Here is a 20,196-nt window from a genome sequence, read left to right as displayed (position 1 = left end):
ACCAGCCTCCATTGACCCCCAAGATCAGGCCATGGAGCTCTCTCTAGCTCTAAGAAAAGGGAGTGCCAGGAAGACTCAGTCCTCACTTCTTGACACCAGTTGAGGAAGACTGGCAACAAAGGAACGCAGCCGCTTGCCTGTCTCTGTCATAAAACCGGTCCCTCCTCTGGGAGAAGGTTGTTTCCTAGCAAGTGGACAGCTTCAGGGGCGACTCACATGGAGCAGTGAGGACGGAATGAGAGATTCACCTTGCCAGCCAATCAGCCACGTCAACCCTGGCAGTCACAGAGTAACAGATGGTACTGCTGGATCACCATCATGCCTTATTTTAGATTCTTTGAAAGGATGAAACTGGGAGGGAAATTCAAGGACCTCGGGGAGCAGAAATCGGGTGGAAAGAAAGCTCCACTACAGATGGGGGTGAGAGAACCCTTGTCAGAAATGGAAAGTCCTGAGCTGTGGGGAGCCTGGCACTCAGATAAAAGAGACCCTGGGCCAATAGCCAGGGAAGGAATGGAGCACTTGTGGCCAGAAAAAAAAAATTATGGGCCAATTTCCTGGCATAGAAGACAAAGCTTCCTTGGGAGATAGCTGACTTGACAGATGAAATCCAGGCATGCCAATGTCCAAAGGAAAGGGCACCCTGCCCAGGAAGGCTGAATAATGGATATTCATCAACAACCATCCAGTCAACAAATGTCTGGGCCAACTTGCACCCCTTGTTGTAGTCTGAGGACTCTAGGGAGGTGCGACACCCACCCTCACTGTACATCCAGTGGAGCGCAGGGACTAATTGCACAGACACAAGGTAAGTGATGTGACACAGGACTCCTCTGCAGGGCAAGTCCAGGTGCAGCAACTAACTTGAAGTAAGGTAGAGACTTGCAGAAGAGGCAGCCTTGAAGTCAAAATTGGCTAGCTCCTGTCAGGACACTTCGGGCTGAGGTGAGGCAAAGCACAGGCCCAGAGGCAGAGAGAGATGAGCCTGTTAGAGCAGAGGGCAAGGAGGAGGGTACAGTCTCTGACCTCACAATACCCAGGGCCCACTGGGCAAGCCTTGCAGACTCTAGTGCCCTTTTCCAGCCCGGGCAAGGCCCGGGGCCCTGGGCAGCCTCCAGGTGCAGTGCCCTCCCTTGGGCCGCACCCTCTCTACTGCCCTGGGGCATGTCTCTACTCACAAATTATGAGGGGCTCCGGCATCAGATAGAGAGGCTCGTGCGGGAAAATGAGGAACTGAAGAAGCTGGTTCGGCTCATTCGGGAGAATCACGAGCTCAAGTCTGCGATCAAGACTCAGGCAGGTGGCCTCAGCATCAACGGGGTCACCAGCGGGCTTGGTGAGGCGGCAGCAGGCCTTTCCCAACACCAGGGTAACTATAAGAGGCCTGGGTATAAGGACAGTGGGGAGGGAAGGATGGGGCCAAGGGAGGAAGAGCCAGTGTGCTGGGCTCTGAGGAGACTGTGGAGGAAGGGCTTGGATAGTAACAAGCGTAGAGGACACCAGCCTCAGTGGATGGAGGCAGGATGAGACCATAGAGCCACTGGATGAAGGGGCAAAATGAGGGCTGGGGAGATGGCTCAGTGGTTAAGAGTGCTGCCTGCTCTTCCTAAGGTCCTGAGTTCAAGTCCCAGAAACCATACCATGGTTCACAACCATCTGTAATGTGATATGATGCTCTCTTCCGGCCTTCAGGTGTACATGCAGGCAGAACATTGTGTATATATAATGGTAAATAAATAAATCTTTTTTTTTTTTAAGGCAAAACAAGGCCCCCTACCTACTCACCCGACAGGGACTTCCTCACCATAGTCCCCTCAACCTAACTTCCGAGCAGCATCATAGACTGCCCAGCTCTGGAACCCAAATGCTCTTCCAGTGTGCTACCCAGCCTCATGCCTGTCCTCTCTTGCCTTCAGCCTTTCCCAGTTCTCGCCGTTAGCACGTAATCTTTTCTCTCCCCATGTCTCGCCAGTTAGACACAGCCAGAAGGAGGCTCATACCCAGAAGCTGAGGAGAGAAACCGGGACCTAAAAAGCTCAGATGTAGGACTTGTTAGAATGTGCTAGAAGCCCTGGGGCTGGAGCTCTCCTGAGCAGGGTAAGAGAAGAGAAGAGGGAAGTTGCAAGCATTCACAGAAGTGCGGTTGAACTGATGACCTCACGCTCAGCGAAGGTGATAGGGATGGGGTTGGAGGGAGGTGGCATTCAGACACCGAGAGATGACAGAGGCTGCAAAGCTGGGGGTACTAGCAGGAAGGAAATGCTGGATATGGAAAACTGTGAACAAAGTTACGAGGGTAGCAGACTCCCAGGGGATGGCTTGGAGACACCATGGCTGATACAGGTTGCCAAGGTGGACTCCAGTGAGGAAACACTGGTAGTTATAGCATCCACCTCCCTCCCGACACAGGCTTTCCTGTCCTAGAGGGTGTGTTCCTTCCTGTCCATGATTTTCCATGTGTGTGGCCATCGCCTATCCACCGCTACCGTGGCCTGCCCTCTGCCACAGATCTTCATCTCAGCCCCCCTTGCCGGTTCCCCTCTTCTGTATGCCATTCCCGCACGAAATCTCTCTTCCCCAAGAGGACGGCTTTCTTCTGCCTTTTTTAAACCTCTACCGCTTGGCAACGGACCCCAACAATGCTGTTCTGCAAAGGTTATGAGTAACATCCTAAGTGCTTTCTCCACCTCTGCGTGGCATTTGGGAATAATAACCCTTTGCTGAGTCTCCCTGAGTTCCCAAGCCGAGTTGGGTATCTACGTGAATCACTGCCTGTCCTAGGCTCCGCCTCCTGGCTTCAGGCCCTGCCCCTCTACCCTCCAGCAATCCACCTACTGCTCTCTACTCCAACACCCGACTACAAGTGAAGATAGCTTCTTCGGAGGATCCCAAAGGCCTAATTAATCCCTGGAAATAGCCTCACCAGGGATCGTGGGTGTAGCGCAGTTGGTAGAGAGCTTGCTTAGCATGCACGGAACCCTGAGTTTGATCCCTACCCATAGAACTGGGTATGCTTACACAAGCCAGTGGCAGGAAGATCAGAAGTTGAAAGTCATTCTCAGCTATGTAGTGATGTCAAGGCCAGCCTGGGTTACACAAGACACTGTCTCAAAAAAGAAAAGAAAGAATGCGGGGTGCGGTGGCGCACACCTGTATGTAATCTAAGCATTTGGGAGGCAGAGGCAGGTGGATCTCTGTGAGTTCGAGGCCAGCCTGGTCTACAAAGGGAGTCCAGGCCAGCCAAGGGTACACAGAGAAACCATGTCTCAAAAAAAGAAAGAGAGAGATAAAGAGAGAAAATGAAAAGAAGAAAAAAAAAAGGAGAGTTGCTCATTCCAAACTAACTAGACTCATTTCCGGTTAAGAACTCTGACTTTTGTACCAAGAGGCTGAAGTCCTTCCGGGTAGTGTTTGTTCCCTATGCCTTCCTTCCCTGCTCCTTACCCACTGGATTTCTTCTTATTAAGCCTGGCTGTGGTGGGCACACTTCACACCCCTAGTAGTGGTCATAAGCACATGTGCACCTCCAGTCTTAAATGTTATAGCATTAATGACTGAGATAACAGAGTGACAAAAAATAATATGCATGGAGGAGGTACAACATTTAAGAAGGTCCATAGTCTAAGAAGTTACATTCTATGCTGGGTGGTGGTGGCACACACCTTTAATCCTAGCGCTCGGGAGGCAGAGGCAGGTGGATCGCTTTGAGTTCGAGGCCAGCCTGGTCTACTAAATCCAGGAGAGCCAGGACTAAAACAGGAAACTCTGTCTTGAAAAAGAAGGAGGAGGAGGAGGAGGAGGAGGAAGAGGAGGAGAAGGAGGAAGAGGAAGAGAAGGAGGAGGAGGAGGAAGAAGAGGAGGAGGAGGAGGAGGAAGTTATATTCTGGCTTCCTATTCAAGCTTTAGATTTTATTCCTTTCTAAAGTCATCTTTTAAATACATACGTGTATATGGGTTTGTATGTGAGGGCATGCACATGCCATGACACATGTGTGGAGGTCAGAGACACAACCTCAGGTGTCGGGTGTCTCGTCTTTCATCTTGTTTGAGTCAGGGTTCCTCTCATGTCTGCCACCGCACTGTATACTCTAAGCCAACCAGCCTATGACTTAATGGGGATTCTCCAGGCTCTGCCTCTCATCTCATGAGGAGTCTGCTTTTTAAAAAAAAAGATTTATTTCTTCATTTATCTATTATGTATACAGTGCTCTGCCTACTTGTACACTTGCAGGCCAGAGAAGGACATCAGATCAGATTATAGACGGTTGTGAGCCACCATGTGGTTGCTCTGAATTGAGCTCATGACCTCTGGAGGAGCAGCCAGTGCTCTTAACCGCTGAGGCGTCTCTCCAGCCCCCTGAGGGATCTGCTTTTTATGGACACATGCCACTGTGTCCAGCTTTCACACAGGTGACCCAATGAGGTCTTCATACTCCGTATTGAGTTCTAATACCCATTGAGCCATTTTCCTGGTCCGTGTAATTTTGAGACAGAGTTTCACTATATAGCCTAGGCTGGTCTTGAACTCAATATGTAGCCCAGGTTAACCTTGAAGTGGTTATCTACTTCAGCCTCCACAATGCTGATATAACAGGTGCATACAACCATATCTGGCTTTCAGGGTTAAATCCTTGGGGCTGGGGAAATGGTTCAGTAGTTAAGAGTCTGTGCTCTTGCAGGGGACCTGGGTTTGATTCCTAGCACCCGCGTGGCAGCTTACAACAACCATCTATAACTCTGGCCCCTCACACTCTTCTGGCATCCCTGCCCACCACACTCACACGTAATGCACAGACATACATGCAGGCAAGACAACCAACCATACACAGCTGGGTGAGGTGGCGCACGCCTTTAATCCCAGTACTCGGGAGGCAGAGACAGGTGGATCACTGTGAGTTCAAAGTCTAAAAAGTGAGTACAGGACAGCCAAAAGCTACACAGGGAAACCCTGTCTCAGAAAAAAAAAGTGAGTTGCTGTGTTATGAATGTATATGGTGTGGGAGTTTGTGTTTATGTTATAGATCTGATAGTGTATGTTGTTCACCTATGTATATACTACTATTTGTAAATGTTTGTGTTAGGGGCCAGTGAGAAGTGAACAGTCAGCTAGAGAGGTCAGTAAGGGGTCAGGTCACCAATGAAGATGAACATTAAGTGACATGCTAAGGACTTGTTCCTAAAAACAATGAGGAAGAGATATGATTTCTAACAAGAAGTAGCTATGTTTGTGCCCATAAAGATCATTTCAGCTGCTGGGGGAAAAGAGGGAAGCACAACCTAGGCTGGGAGATAAGTTACAAAGAAGCTTCCAGCATTTCAGGGACTGCAAGTGGACAGAAATCCACTAAAGCTCAGTGAGGTGAGCTGGGCGGGGTGGTGGCACACGCCTTTAATCCCAGCACTGGGGAGGCAGGCGGATCGCTGTGAGTTCGAGGCCAGCCTGGCCAGCCTGGTCTACAAAGGGAGTCTAGGACAGCCAAGACTACATAGAGAAACCCTGTCTCAAAAAAACAAAGAACAAAAAAAACAAAAAACAAAAAACAAAAACAAGCTTAGTGAGGAAACAAATTCTAACTGTTGCATGTAAGAGGTGATAAATTCCCATGTGATGATGGCACACACCGTTAATCCCAGCACTTGGGAGGTCAATCTCTGAGTGTGGAGTCAGCCTGATCTACAGGACATATCACATATAACTAGACATCACGGGAGCATCCTGTCTCATACCTTTAATCTTGGCACTCAGAAGGCAGAGGCTGGCAGATCTCTGAGTTCGAGGCCAGCCTGGTCTACAGAGTGAGTTCCAGGACAGCCAGGGCTACATAGAGAAACCCTGTGTTGAAAAACCAAAAAAAAAAAAAAAAAACCACTGCCCCCCCCCCCAAAAAAAAGAGAGAGACAGAGAGATAGAGAGAGAGAAAAAAAGAAACCAATGTTTCTGTTGGGCTGGAAAGATGGCTCAGAGGTTGAGAGCGCTAGCTGCTCTTCCATAGCATCCTGGTTCAATTCCCAGCACCCACATGGCACTTCACAACTGTCTATAACTCCAGTTCTGGAGGATCTCTCTCTCTCTCTCTCTCTCTCTCTCTCTCTCTCTCTCTCTCTCTCTTTCACACACACACACACACACACACACACACACACACACACACACACACACGCAAAACACCAATGCACATAAAATAAAATTTAAAAAAAGAACACCTGGGAAGAGAGTACACAGTAGGAGGAGACTGATCAAGTGCAAGTACCAAGAAAGAACAGGTGGAAGTTGGCAAAGGAACATCCCAAGACCCAAAGGAAATGTCAAGGGTTTACTGTCTTGGAGGCCAAGAGGCAATGTCAAAGGAAATTGTGTCTACAAGGTAAAGGTTGAGCAACAAAAGTGCTGAATATACCCCCAGCCTTCAGTGAACGATGACTTTAGTAAAAGTGATTTCCCAGCACTCAGGAGGCAGAGGCAGGCAGATCTCTGTGAGTTCAAGGCCAGCCTGGTCTACAAAGTGAGTCTAGGACAGCCAAAGCTACACAGAAAAACCCCTGTCTCGAAAAAACAAAAACAAAAAAAAATAAGAAAAATAAATAAGTAAGGAGCTGAAGAGATGGCTCAGCGGTTAAGAGCACTGTCTGTTCTTCCAGAGGTCCTGAGTTCAATTCCCAGCAACCACATGGTGGCTCATGACCACCTGTAATGGGATTTGATGCCCTCGTCTGTCACACATGCAAATTGAACAATCATATAAATAGATATTTAAAAATAAGTAAATAAATAAGAAGATGGAAAGAGCAGAGCTCATGGGGCGGCTCTGTGGGAAAGGGTGCTTGCTGCCAAGACCGATGAGATCGATTCCTAGGCCTCTCACTGTGATCAGAGAGAACTGACTTCCGCAAGTTGTCCTCCGACTCCCACACACATGCTGTGGTATGAACGTGTGCGTATGTACAGACACATAAATGAAAAAAATAGTTTTTTTTCCCCAGACAGCCCTGGCTGTCCTGGAACTTGCTGTGTAGACCAGGCTGGCCTCGAACTCACAGAGATCAGCCCGCCTCTGCCTCCCGAGGGCTGAGATGAACGGTGTGGGCCTCCGCCATCTGGCATGAAAACACTTTTTAAAAGAAAATGGAAAGATCAGATGACTGAGATGTCTTAATTCAAGAAGTTTGGCTCTGAGCTTTTCTGACTTTTCTCATTGCTGTGGCAAGATCAATGCGAGGAAAACGGGGATTATTTTAGCTGACAGTTAGAGAGGTTATTGCCCATCACAGCAAGGATGAAAACGTGAGGGACCAGTCACTTATATTTATAGAGAGAGATAAATGCCGGCGCTCGACTGGCTTTCCCTTTTATTCACTGTTGGCACCTCAGTCCATGGGACAGTGCAACCACAGTCAAGTCAGGGTGCACACACTCGGTTAATTCACCTTTGAAACACAGTGCAACCACAGTCGAGTCAGGGTGCACACACTCGGTTAATTCACCTTTGAAAGCCTTCCCAGGAAAACTAAAAGTTCTGCCATCCTTAGTTGCCTGCGTTGGTTTCTTATTGAGTCACTCATGTAGTCCAAGCTGGTGTCAAAATTGCTGTGTGCCTGAGAATGACTTTGGACGCCTGACGCCCTGCCCCCGCTTCCCAAGTGCTAGGGTTACAGATAGGAGACACCGTGTCCTCTAGGCCGCTTCTAGGTGTTTCCTCATACAACCAAGTTGGCTACAGAACTTAACTTCACAGGGGCGTAGACAGAGCAGTAGCTAGAGAGACAAGGAGTCCAGAGTTCCTTTTCAAGATGACAGCAACCGGAATTTGTTTGTATTTGGAAGGAGTTAGGGGAGACCATTTGAAAACGCACAAAATAAAAAAGGAGCCGGCATATACCCATAACCCCAGTGCACTGGGAGGCAGAGGCAGGTGGATCACTGTGAGTTCGAGGTCAGCCTGGTCTACAAAGCAAGCCAAGGCTACACAGAGAAACCCTGTCTCAAAACCAAAAAAAAAAAAAAAAAAAAAAAAAAGTAGAAGAAGCATGAGTGTGACTTCCGGGTGAGGAGGAAGCTGTGGGAATTTACAGATTCTCTGTGAGAATGTTTCAAGGGGGCCAAGCGTAGTGGTGCACGTCTTTAATTCCAGCACTTGGGAGGCAAAGGCAGGCAGAGCGCTGTGAGTTCAAGGCCAGCCTGGTCTACAAAGTGAGTCTATGATAGCCAGGGCTACACAGAGAGAGAGAGACTCTGTCTTGAAAAACCAAAATAAATAAAAATTAAATTAAATTAAAAAAAAAAGAATGTTTCAAGGGCAACGGTGGAGCCAGGCATGGTGGCACATACCTTTAATCCCAGTACTCTGGATGTAGAGGGCAGGCGGATCTCTGTAAACTTGAGGTTATCCTGCTTCTACAAAGTAAATTCTAGGCCAGCCAGGATTACACAGTGAGACCCTGTCTAACAAACAAACAGGGATGGAGAGATGGCTCAGCAGCTAAAAGCACCGGCTTCTCTTCTAGAGGACCCAGGGTCAACTCCCAGCACTCACATGGCAGTTCACAACTGTCTGTAACTCCACTTCTAGGGGAGCTGATTAATGCCCTCACACAGACAACAAACACGCAGGCAAAACAGGATGTACATGAAATGAAAAAACTTAATCTAAAAACAAAAAACAAAAACAAAAACCAGAACGGGGTAGAGAAGAGAAGGGCTCTGAAACAACAGTGGGAGTAGGAACGGAACCGAGGAAGGAACCTGGTTCCCAGCACTCAGGGAGGCAGAGGTAGGTGGATCTCTGTGAGTTCGAGGCCAGCCTGGTCTACAAAGTGAGTCCAGGACAGTCAAGGCTACACAGAGAAACACTGTCTCGAAACCAAAAAGAAAAAGGAACTTTGGGGAAAGTGTCTTCGGCTGAAGAGAAGAATAAAAGGAAGCATGAGTGTGTGACTTCCGGGTGAGGAGGCAGCTGTGGGAACTTACAGACTCACTGACTCAGTTTTCTCTGTAAGAATGTTTCAAGGGGGCCAGGTGTGGTGGCGCATGCCTTTAATCCCAGCACTCGGGAAGCAGAGGCAGGTGGATCGCTGTGAGTTCAAGGCCAGCCTGGTCTACAAAGTTGGTCCAGGACAGCCAAGGCTACACAGAGACACCCTGTCTTGAACGCCCCCCCCCCCAGAGAGAGGGAGAGGGAGAAGGAGAGGGAGAGAGAGAGAGAGAGAAAGGAACTGTTTGGCTGTATAGTGAGCTCACTAGTACTAGCCATGCAGAAGGGTTCCAAAGAACCAAGCCACACACCTGATGTCTTTTCTTGTCATATTTTGTAACCTGAGGGCAGGCAAGTGGTACACTTGGAGGGTTTGGCAAGAGTGTAGGCTCCTATGGACGGTGCTGACCGAGAGGAAGGACTCTCTGAAAGAAAATGACTCTCAGAAAGATACAAGGGCCATAGGGGACTGAGCTAGAGGCAGAACAGGCTCAGGTGCAGGGTCTCTTGCTCCTGAGAACTCCAGGGCTGGCTCAGGCGTTTGCACCGGGATGTCTCTGGGAGACAGAGACAAGTGACTTAGGGACTGTTGGAGTAGCAGGAGAGAGCAAAAATGAGTGCTAAACCAAGTGCCCAAGACTCCAAAACAGCGGCTGAAAACTGGCCCCACTTCCCAGCCGTCAGACCCAGCCTTTCCACACACACGTGTCAAGACACAGAACCCAGCCCGGGCGTGGTGGTGCACGCCTGTAATCCCAGCACTCAGGAGGCAGAGGCAGGAGGATTGCTGTGAGTTTGAGGCCAGCCTGGTCTACAGAGTGAGTCTGGGACAGCCAAGGCTACACGGAGAAACCCTGTCTTGAAAAACAAAAACAAACAAAAAGACTCAGAACCCAGGCACAATGGTGCATGCCTATAAGCTCAATACAAAAGCTACGGAGGCAGGAGGATCACAAATGGCAGACCAGACTGGGCAACTCAGCAAGGCTCTCTTTCAAAGAGATGGAAACGGGGAGCGGAAGACGGCAGGTGGCCAGAGTGGCACAGGCTTACAAGGATGAACAGCCAGCATGGGACATTAGGAATAAAACGGCTAAGAGGTCTGTGCCACTTCTGTCACCTAACTCTGCTCCCTGATACTTCTTCCTCCTCCTGGGCTTGTTTTCTAATCTAAACCTCTGTGCCAACTGCCTGCTTGCTCTGGTGGGTGTTTCCTCCAGTAGGGGGCAGCCTTCCACTTCACGCCCCACCCCCACCCTGCTTTTTTTTTTTTTTTTTTTTTTTTAGTTCTCTCTGGAAAGAACCTTAAAGCTCACTTGCTACCACCTCCCACCTGCTTCCTTTACCACTGCAGGACTTCAGCCTCTTCAGAGACCCATCTCTAGCTGAGACTCGGGGTTTTAGGAGGCTGTTTTTGGATCGCAAACCAGTCCCTCCTAGCTCTGCTCTCTTAGTACTCAGACTTCCCACAAAACACTGTCCCACGGTGGCATCTCCCCACAGAGGAGCCTACTCCAGAGACACTTAAGGGTCTCCTTCAGGACTTTTACCTGTCAAGACTCTCCCCAAGGAGACTCTACCATCTCAGATTTTTCCCTCCTTACTAGGCTCTCCTCCCCTCAGGAACCAACCTCCTGTCTTTTGGACTCCCTCCCTTAGGATGCCCCTTCCCTCGGGTCTCTCGCCCCTGAGGGCCTTCCTCAAGGCCACTCTCCTCGCTCTTTCCCTGCCCTCTCCACAGCCCTCCCCCTCTCGAGGAAACCCTATTTGGAAGTCTCAGCGAGGTCCAGCCTCTCCCGACTCCTCTCGGACTCTGCCGCTAGCCCCACCATGTCAGGCCCTCCCCCCAGCACTGTGACCCCTGGGTGTCCCTCTGGGACGTGGCAGGTGCCCTCTGAGCCCTAAGCACTGCTGCAGCCTGGCTAGTGTGGGCTGGAAAGAGCCACCAAAAGATAGAGGGGTGGTGGTCTGTGGGCCCAGAGATGGAGAGTCCAGCAGGGGACCAAAGTAGACTGGGAGACCTGGGGCATGAGGTTTGGAGAGGCGAACATCAGGTCAAAGAGTTACATATGGCAGGCTGCCGTCATAAATCCTAAAATGTTTGCTTTTCTTTTTAATCCCATTGTCTGATGTAATAAACTTACCTTTTCTAATTCTGGATGATTAAGCTAAACATACACCCAGGGCTGAAGAGATGGCTCAGTGGTTCAGAGCACTGACTGCTCTTCCAGTTCAATTCCCAGCAGCCACATGGTGGCTCACAACCATCTATAATGGGATTCGATGCCCTCTTCTGTCTTGCAGGCATACATGCAAATAGAGCATTCATATACATAAATAGACCTTTTTAAAAGAAGATAAACATGGACCTAGTGAATCAGATTTAAAAAATTTTAAAGATGTATTTATTTACTATGTATACAATGCTCTGCCCACATGTACACCTGCGCACCAGAAGACGGCATCAGATTACATTATAGATGGTTGTGAGCCACCATGTGGTTGCTGGGAATTGAACTCCGGACCTCTGGAAGAGCAGTCAGTGACCTCAACTTCTGAGCCATCTCTCCAGCCCCAAATCTGAAATTTCTAATTTCTACAAGGTTCCAATATGGTACCAGAACCTAGCAAGCTTTTGAACTCACAAACTCTTAGTCAACTAAACAAACTCTAACAAACAGTTGAAGGATCAATGGCTTGTACATTTTCCATTAGAATCAAGAGTGTAGAGCTGAAATGTCTTTTTGTTTTGTTTTGTTTTGTTTTGTTTTTGAGACAGGGCTTCTCTTGTAGTCCTGGCTGTCCTGGACTAGCTTTGTAGAACCAGGCTGGCCTCAGATCTCAAACTCACAGAGATCCACCTGCCTCTGCCTCCTGGGTGCTGGGATTAAAGGCGTGTGTCACCACGCCTGGCTTGAGCTGAAATGTCTTAAAGGTGGGTTAGGCAGTACCCTTCTATTAGGTGGGAGAGCTCCTTCCACAAATGATGGCCTGCCCTTTTGCTGGGAGTTCCCCAAACTCAAGCATCTCCATCCCAAGGCTGCTGCTGACCTCACCGACCCTGGTTAATGTCAAACCCTATGACTGTGCCAGGCCTTCCAGTGGGGGCAGGATCTGTGCCTGCAGAGCCTGTAGTGCTCCCCAAGGGGCACTTAATTGTTTGCACCGTAAATGTTACCCTAAATGCCTGTGACCCCCAATAAATCCTTTTCTATAATAAATTTATAAAGATAGGATTCACTTACCACCCTGCTTAAACTTTTTTTTTTTTTTTGGTTTTTTGAGACAGGGTCTCTCTGTGTAGCCTTGGCTGCCCTGGACTCGCTTTGTAGACCAGGCTGGCCTCGAACTCACAGCGATCCGCCTGCCTGTGCCTCCCAAGGGCTGGGATTAAAGGCGTGCGCCACCATGCCCGGCTGAGCCATGTCCTTTTTTAAGCTTTTATAGATAATGCTTCTGCAAACATTTGTGTTGGAGGGCTTTGGTGGAGGGTGTTTGGAGGGGAGTACTGGAAATTGAATCCAGGGTCTCAAGTGTAATAGGCACGCTATGCTCCTGGCCCTATGTGCAGATAGTTTTGTGTAGACGCGCTTGTTTCTTTGTTTTGTTCTTCTTGTCTGTTCATCTACTCACAAGACAGAAGAAATAGAAACCAAAACCAAAAAACACAAGATGCATTTAAAAACAGACTTCTATCTTTATTTTTTTTTAATTACACTTATTTATTTGGAGGGCTATACATGTGGAAGTCAAAGAAATATTGTGAGTCAGGTTTTTTGGTTTTTTTTTTTTTTTTAACTTGTCCACTTTACATCCCCATTATAGCCCACTCCCTCGTCACCTCCCGACCCCATGCTCCCTCCTTCCCTCCCCTGGTCCTCAGAAAGGGGGAGCCCTTCTTTAACATCTGACCACAGCCCATCAAGGCTCATCTGTACCACCTGTATCCTCTGCCTCTGTGGCCTGACACGGTCGCCCTGCCAAGGGGAAGTGATCAACATACGGGGTGGGGGGGGGGAGGCGAGCAGAGTCCATGTCAGAAGTAGTCCCTACTCCCCATATTTTGGGACCCACAAGGAGACTGTGCTGTCTATCTACTACATCTGAGCAGAGGGTCTAGGTTCACATCATACAAAGTCCTTGGTTGGTGCATCAGTCTCTGCATTGTAGTGCGGTTATCCTGTGTCATGTGGCTAATATCCGCTTATCACTGAGTACATACCGTGAGTGTCTTTCTGTGACAGTCAGTTCTATCCTCCCACCTGTGGGCACCGGGGACTGAACTCAGATCATAATGCTTGACTGCAAGCACTTTTGAGCTATCTTGTTAGCCCTAAAAATAGATTTCTCTAGTTGGCACTTTGGTTTTTTGTGGTTGTGTTTATTATGTATACTGTGCTCTGACTGCATGTACACCTACAGGCCAGCAGAGCGCACCAGATCACATTATAGATGGTTATGAGCCACCATGTAGGTGTGCTGGGAATTGAACTCTTAACCCCTGAGTCATCTCTCCAGCCCCTCGTTGGCATTTTGAAATAAATAGCTAACAAGTATCCCCAAGCTCTTTGTGTAGTTCCTTTGGCTCTGGAGTTCTCTTGAGATTATTTTTTAAGTATTAATTAATTAATTAATTAATTATGTGTATGAGTGTTTTTCCTGAATGTATGTGTGTGTACCACAAGGATGCCTGGTGCCTTTGGAAACCAGATGAGGGCTTAGGATCCCCTGGGTTGCCTGAGCCACCATGTGCGTGCTTGCGGTCGGCAAGAGTGGCCAATGCTCTTAGCTGCTGAGCCATCTCTCCTGCCCTGAGACTTTGTTTCTTGGGACTCAGGTGGGAGCACCAGGCATTATATTCCCAAAAGCAGAAGTATTAAATAACCTTTTTCTGGCCATTCTGGTTTAACAGCAAAAAGTCTAATTATTTTTTAAATCTAATTTTAACCCCATTATTGTTTGTTATATTCCTTTTTCTTTTTTTACAAGTATTTAGTTACATATACACATTTTTGTATTATATGTGTAATACATCGCTACATATGTAATTATCTGTGCTTGTTTAGGGGAGAGCATCCATGTCATAGCGTGCATGTGGAAGTCAGAGACAACTTGCAGGAGTTGGCCCTCTCCTACCACGTGGGCCCCAGGGATTGAACTCAGGTTATCCGGCTTGGCAGAAAGTGCCTTTCCTGGGCGGTCTGCAATAGTCATGGGGGCAGGGAGAGAGATGCCAAATTCATGATGAAAATAACGAGCCAGATGCAGTGGTGCATACCTGTAATCCTAGCACTCTGGGAGGCAGAGGCAGGTGGATCTCTGAGTTTGGGGCCAGCCTGGTCTACAAAGTGAGTCCAGGACAACCCACAAGTAATAAGTATTGGATTTTTGTTTTTAATTTTTTGCTTTGTTGTGTTTTTCTTTTGAGACAAGGTTTTCCTCTGTAGCCCTGGATGTCCTGGAACTTGCTCTGTAGACCAGGCTGACCTCAAACTCACAAGGATTTGCCTGCTTCTGCCTCCGGAGTGCTGGAACTAAAGGTGTGTATCACCACCACCTAGCTGATAAATACTGTTAATTCGCTTATTTTATCAAAGTCCAGTTTTAGTCACTTATTTTATTTTATTCTTGTAGTCCTTGAATCCTTCAGTACGGGTTCTTGTTAGGATAGATATTTGATTCCTTTTGCAACCTTTGTCAGCTCTTCCTTTAGGAAGTCTAACTGGGCATGGTGGCACATGCTTTTAATCCCAGCACCCAGGAGGCAGAGGCAGGTGGATCGATGTGAGTTCGAGGCCAGCCCGGTCTACAAAGTGAGTCCAGGACAGCCAAGGCTACACAGAGAAATCCTGTCTTGAAAAACAAACAAAAAAATAAATAAATAAAAGAAAGAAAAAGAAAAAAGAAAAAAAGAAAGTCTATATAGAAAGTGACTATCAAACAACCCTGGATTTTAGCCTGGGTGGGGGGTGAGGTAGATGTTGTTGGCCTACACCTTTTTTTTTTTTTAAAGATTTATTTATTTATTATTATGTATACAGTACTCTGTCTGCATGCACACCTGCAGGCTGAAGAGGGCATCATATCACATCATAGACGGTTGTGAGGCACCATGTCGTTGCTGGGAATTGAACTCAGGACCTCTGGAAGAGCAGTCAGTGCTCTTAACCGCTGAGCCATCTCTCCAGCCCCTGGTGGCCTACACCTTTAATCCCAGCACTCAGGAAGCAGAGGCAGGAGGATCCCAGTGAGTTTGAAGCCATCTTGGTCTACAGAGTGAGTTTCAGGACAGCCAAGGGCTACACAGAGAAACTCTGTCTCGAAAATAACAACAAAGAAGAAGATGAAGGAGGAGGAGGAGGGAGAGAAGAAAGAAGAGGAGGAGGAGGAGGAGGAGGAGAAAAGAAAAAGACAGACAGACAGATAGGAAGAATAGAAAAGAGCTTACAGCTCCCGAGGGTTGGAGTCCACGATGGTGGAGCAAAGGCAGAGGCAGGAGCAGCTGAGAACCCATAGCTCAAACAACGAGCAGCAGGCAGAGAGCACACTGGGAACGGTGTGCATCTCTTGAAGCCTGAAGGCCTGTGTCCGGTAACACACCTGCTCCTCCCACACCGCCACACCCGACCCCTCCCGGAACTCCCACCAACTGGGAACCGAATGTTCAGACATATGCGCCTGTGGAGCCCAGTCTCACCAGAACACCCCAAGACCTTCTACATACTGTCTATGGAGGCACCAAGACCTTGTAGAAATCTCATAAGGCCCTCGTAGCCCTGATGTACAGCAGAGCGGACAGCGGGTTCTCAGTGCTGGGGGTAGGGAGCTCTTTTTGTTTGCTTGCTTTGTTTCTTATTTTGTTGTGTTTTTCAAGACAGGGTTTCTCTGTGTAACAGAGCTTTGGTGCTGGATCCATTACCAGCACCAAAAACAAAGCAAACAAAAAGCCTAAGGGCATATTTAGGGCTAGAGAGGTGGCTCAGGTTCAGATCACAGACTGCTGTGGCAGAGGACCTAAGTTTGGTTCCTGAGCCACACCATGCAGCTCACAGCCACCTGTGACTTTGGCTCCAGGACATCTGAAGTTTCTGATGTGCATGCGCGCGCGCGCATACGCGCGTACAAACACACACACACACACACAAATTATTTTTCAAGATATGGTTTCTCTGTGTAGCTTTGGTGGTCCTGGACTCACTTTGTAGACCAGGCTGGCCTCAAACTCATAGGGATCCGCCGGCCTCTGCCTCCAAGTGCTGGGATTAAAGGCGTGCGCCACCACGCCCACCCTGCTTGTTTGTTTTTTGAGACAAGGTTTCTCTGTATAGCTCTGGCTGTCCTGGAACTTATAGTGTAGATCAGGCTGGCCTTAAACTCAGAGATCCATTTGCCCCTGCCTCCCAGTGCTAGGATTAAAGGTGCGTCCCACTAAGCCTGATTATGAAAATCTTTTTAAAAGAGTAGATTTCAAAGTATGTTTCCTTTTTTTGTTTGTTTGTTTTTTTGTTTTTTTGGTTTTTTGGTTTTTTTGTTTGCTTTGCTTTGGTTTTTCGAGACAGGGTTTCTCTGTGTACCCTTGGCTGTCCTGGACTAACTTTGTAGACCAGGCTGGCCTCAAACTCACAACGATCTACCTGCCTCTGCCTCCTGAGTGCTGGGATTAAAGGTGTGCGCCACCACAGCCCAGCTTCGTTTTTGTCTTTTCTTTTTGTTTTTTGTTTTGTTTTGGTTTGGGTTTTTTGAGACAAGGTTTCTCTGTGTAGCCTTGCCTGTCCTGGACTAACTTTGCTTGAACTCACAGAGATCCACCTGCCTCTGCCTCCAGAGTGCTGAGATTAAAGATGTGCGCCACCACAGCCTGGCCCAAAATATTCATTTTACTTTATGTGTATGAGTATTTTGCCTTCATATATGTCTGTGCACCACATACATGTAGTGCCCACAGAATCCGGAAAGGGACATTGCATCCCCTGGAACTGGAGTTATAGACAGTGGTGACCACTATGTGAGTACTGGGAACAGTACCCAAGTCCTCTGGAAGAGCAGCTAGTGCTTTTAACCTCTGAGCCATTTCTCCATCCCAGCAAGATCATTTTTCATTGCACAGTTAACAAAAAAAAAAAAATCTCCTTGTGGCAACTGTGTCTTCAAGGGATTTCTCTCCTAAAAGTCATTAAGGGAAGTCCACTCCAGACGCCAAGAGCTCCCAGACTGACCACTCTAATCTGCCCACTTGCTCTTCAAGCCATCGTGTTCCAGGTTTTCCTTCAGCCCCACACCGCCATGCAGGAGTCTAACAATAGCCAGAAAGGATTCTGGGACTCTCTGCGTCATGGCTGTGTCCAGGTAGCCTTCAACAACCTGCATCCCTACTGAGGTAGACTATGTGCGGCCCCGAGCCACACGAGGCTCTGATTATTGACACTTTGACCCTTGGAGGTCCTACCCCGGTGGGGGGGGGGGGGAACCGTATGTATCCCTCTGCAAGGTTGAGGCCAGCAGGCTCTCTTTCCAGCCAAAAGCAGAGAGCCAAGTTAGCTGTCTGGGAGTCCCACCACTAGGGGCCGCTCTTCTCCTGGGTGTGGGGTTGACAGCCCAGTGCACTAGACGGAGGTGAAGGAGAACCAGGAAGCTTGAAGGGCCAAGTGGTCTAAGAGTCTGGGAGTTCGGACTAGAGAGTTGAGGCTGAACAGGGAGCCTTGCTCGGGGACTGAGAAGAAAAAAAAAAAGCAAACCCACATTCAGGACACTTAAAATGGCACAGAATGCCCTCTGGTTGCCCCACAGGTGCCTTCACAGCAGGGGCGTCATCATCCAGCCCACCTAAGGAATGATGCTCCAAGAAGGCAGATCAAAGCAGCCAGCTCGGCAGAGAGACAGATCTCTTGGCTGGGCATGCCCCCGAGCACTTCCCACTTGCTTCCAAAGGGGCTAGCCTGGGGTCTTAGTGCTCTTTCTGTATCCACAGGTGTATTCCTGGCCCCATCCCCAGGAGCAGCAAAGGAGCCAGGCGTAGAAGATATAGGAATGATGGCTCTGGCCCCTCTGGTTGACATGCTGAACAACCCACAGCTCAGTCCCACAGCAGGCCCCCTTGTGAACCCCCTGGCTGCTCCTCTCAACCCACTGTTATCAGGCCAAATGCCCTTGTCTGCCCAAATCCCCATGCCGCAGAACAGCCAGTTTACCGGTCTTGTCCCATGCCCCCTAAGCAGCCACCTGACCAGTCCCATTGCAGTGTCCCCAAGGACCAACTTGGCCAGCTCTCTGGGCTTACCCTCAACTGGGCCCCTGAACAGTCACTTGACCAGTCCCATGGCTGTACCTCCTGGGACCACTCTGGCCACCTCACTGGGCCTGACCTCAACTGGCTCCCTGACCACAAGCAGCCAGCTGGCTGGCCCCCTGGCTGTATCTCAGAGCAGCCCCCTCATGGCTCCCCTGGCAGGCACAGTGGCAGTGTCTCTGAGCAGCCCCCTGCTCTCCTCAGCAGCTGCCCCTCTAGGTGTTTCTCAGAACATACTGCCCAACCCCTTAAACAACCTAGGGCTGGCAGAGGTCCCAAGGGTGAGGCTGGCAGAGCCACCCCGAGGAAACCTCTCTGGAGCCTCAGCCTGTGTAGGGACAGCTGCCTCCTCCAAAGGTAAATTGATGGAGGGTTGGGCAACAGGGCATCTTGGGTAGGCCGATTCCTGCTCCTACTCTGCTTCTCTCTAACCCCCTCCTCTCATTTCCTCCACATCACCAGTCACCGGTGAGCACCCCCAGCCAACCCAGGACTCAGAGCCCCTCAACATGATGTTTATGTGTGCACCCCTCCAGACCACCACCCCCATGAGCGCCATGGCCACACCCAATCCCACAGCAAATTTTTATGTCACCTCGGATCTTCGGACCCAGACTGGTGTTTCTCAGGGACAAATGACCCTCACTTCCGTCCCAAGCTCCCCGACAGTTTCCCCTGCTTGCACAGCCTCCAACTCTGCCGCAACACCTGCCCCCCAAGCTGCTGCCAACTACTCCACTTCAAGAAGCGCCCAATGCAACTCCCCAACCAAGGTGCACCAATCCCCTACCCGCCCTGTGCCCAGCTCCAGTTCCCCTCCACGCAACCCCCACTCCCCGCCCCGCACCTCATCCTCCCCGGCTTCAATCAATGAAACTCGGGGTTCACGCACCTTGGAACAGTCTCGGAAGAGTATCCTGGAGATGGAGCGGAAGACGTCCCACCGAAAGTCTAGCAAGCTCTCGGACAGTCCCCGAGGTCAGTAACAGCACGGGAGAAGGGGAGGACTCAAGCTGAGTCTGGCGCCATTTCCCCTATCACAGACCTAGGCTGATAATTATAGCCCTCCCACCCCCCCACCCCCCCACCCCCCCACCCCCCCCACCCCCCCCCACCCCCTACACCGCCACTTACTGCTCAGCTGAGCCCCTCTGTCATCCGCAGACTCAAAGCAACTAGCCTGGGAGAGGCTAGTGGGGGAGATCGCCTTCCAGCTGGACCGAAGGATCCTGTCCAACATCTTCCCAGAGCGTGTTCGACTCTATGGCTTTACTGTTTCCAATATTCCAGAGAAGATCATCCAGGTGTGTGGCTATCTGTCTCCTACACATTGCCAGAGTGGCCTTTCAGAGCTGGGGCAGAGAGCTCAGTGCTCAAGGACCGGGCATTTAAGGGGAATCTGAGATGGAGGGAGCCCCGGGCTCAGTGCAGGCAGCTGGCAGGCGTCCAGGGCACCCAGGATCCAAGCTTTACAGACTCTAAAAGATTTAGAAGAGGATGAGGGAGGTCTCCTTGAGTGGGCGGGTGGCATTCCTCTTCTGCCTCCTAGGTGGCCTTTGGAAGGGCAGCACTAATCCCAGGGGCTGAGGCAGCAAACCTAAAGAATTCTAGAGTCCTTTGGCTCCAGCATCCCCGATGCTCGTTGGGGACCACAGGGGACACAAATCCTAGAGCCCACAGAGTAGGTGGCAGCATTGTTGCCAGAAGGCCTGATGCTCACTCTAATGTGTTCTCAGATATGCCACAATACCACCCGCAATGGATAAAAGGGAGCTCGATGTTAAGAACAAAAACAAAAACAAAAAACTGGAGTGTGTTGCTGTATCCCATGTCTTACCTGTGTAGACAGCACTAGCAAGAGAGTGAGGGCTGGGGATACAGTCTGCACTTAGGTGAATACCCAGGAGAAGTTTGTTCAGAATTGTGCCATGGGAGACAATG

At 49.4% G+C, this 20,196-nt stretch overlaps 1 protein-coding gene across 7 annotated transcripts in view; it reads left to right on the top strand.

Annotated features, from left to right (window-relative positions):
• Positions 1-23: 23 nt before the first annotated feature.
• Positions 24-20,196, top strand: part of SPATC1 (spermatogenesis and centriole associated 1) — a 28,211-nt gene continuing 8,038 nt past the window's right edge. The window contains exons 1-4 of one of the 7 annotated variants that reach the window (XM_084751589.1): positions 24-808; positions 17,938-18,612; positions 18,718-19,233; positions 19,420-19,559. In XM_084751589.1, the coding sequence (XP_084607715.1) occupies positions 664-808; positions 17,938-18,612; positions 18,718-19,233; positions 19,420-19,559 (1,476 nt within the window). In that variant the 5' untranslated portion in view covers positions 24-663. Of the gene's footprint in view, positions 809-836; positions 1,370-1,972; positions 2,098-17,937; positions 18,613-18,717; positions 19,234-19,419; positions 19,560-20,196 lie in introns of those variants that run through there. The other 6 variants (XM_084751590.1, XM_084751588.1, XM_084751587.1 and 3 more) reach the window with 6 other exon arrangements.

The sequence above is a fragment of the Acomys minous genome, assembly GCF_964271855.1.
Source record: "Acomys minous genome assembly, chromosome: 12".
NCBI classification, from domain to species: domain Eukaryota; kingdom Metazoa; phylum Chordata; class Mammalia; order Rodentia; family Muridae; genus Acomys; species Acomys minous.
This window is presented reverse-complemented; position numbering and strand designations above follow the sequence as displayed.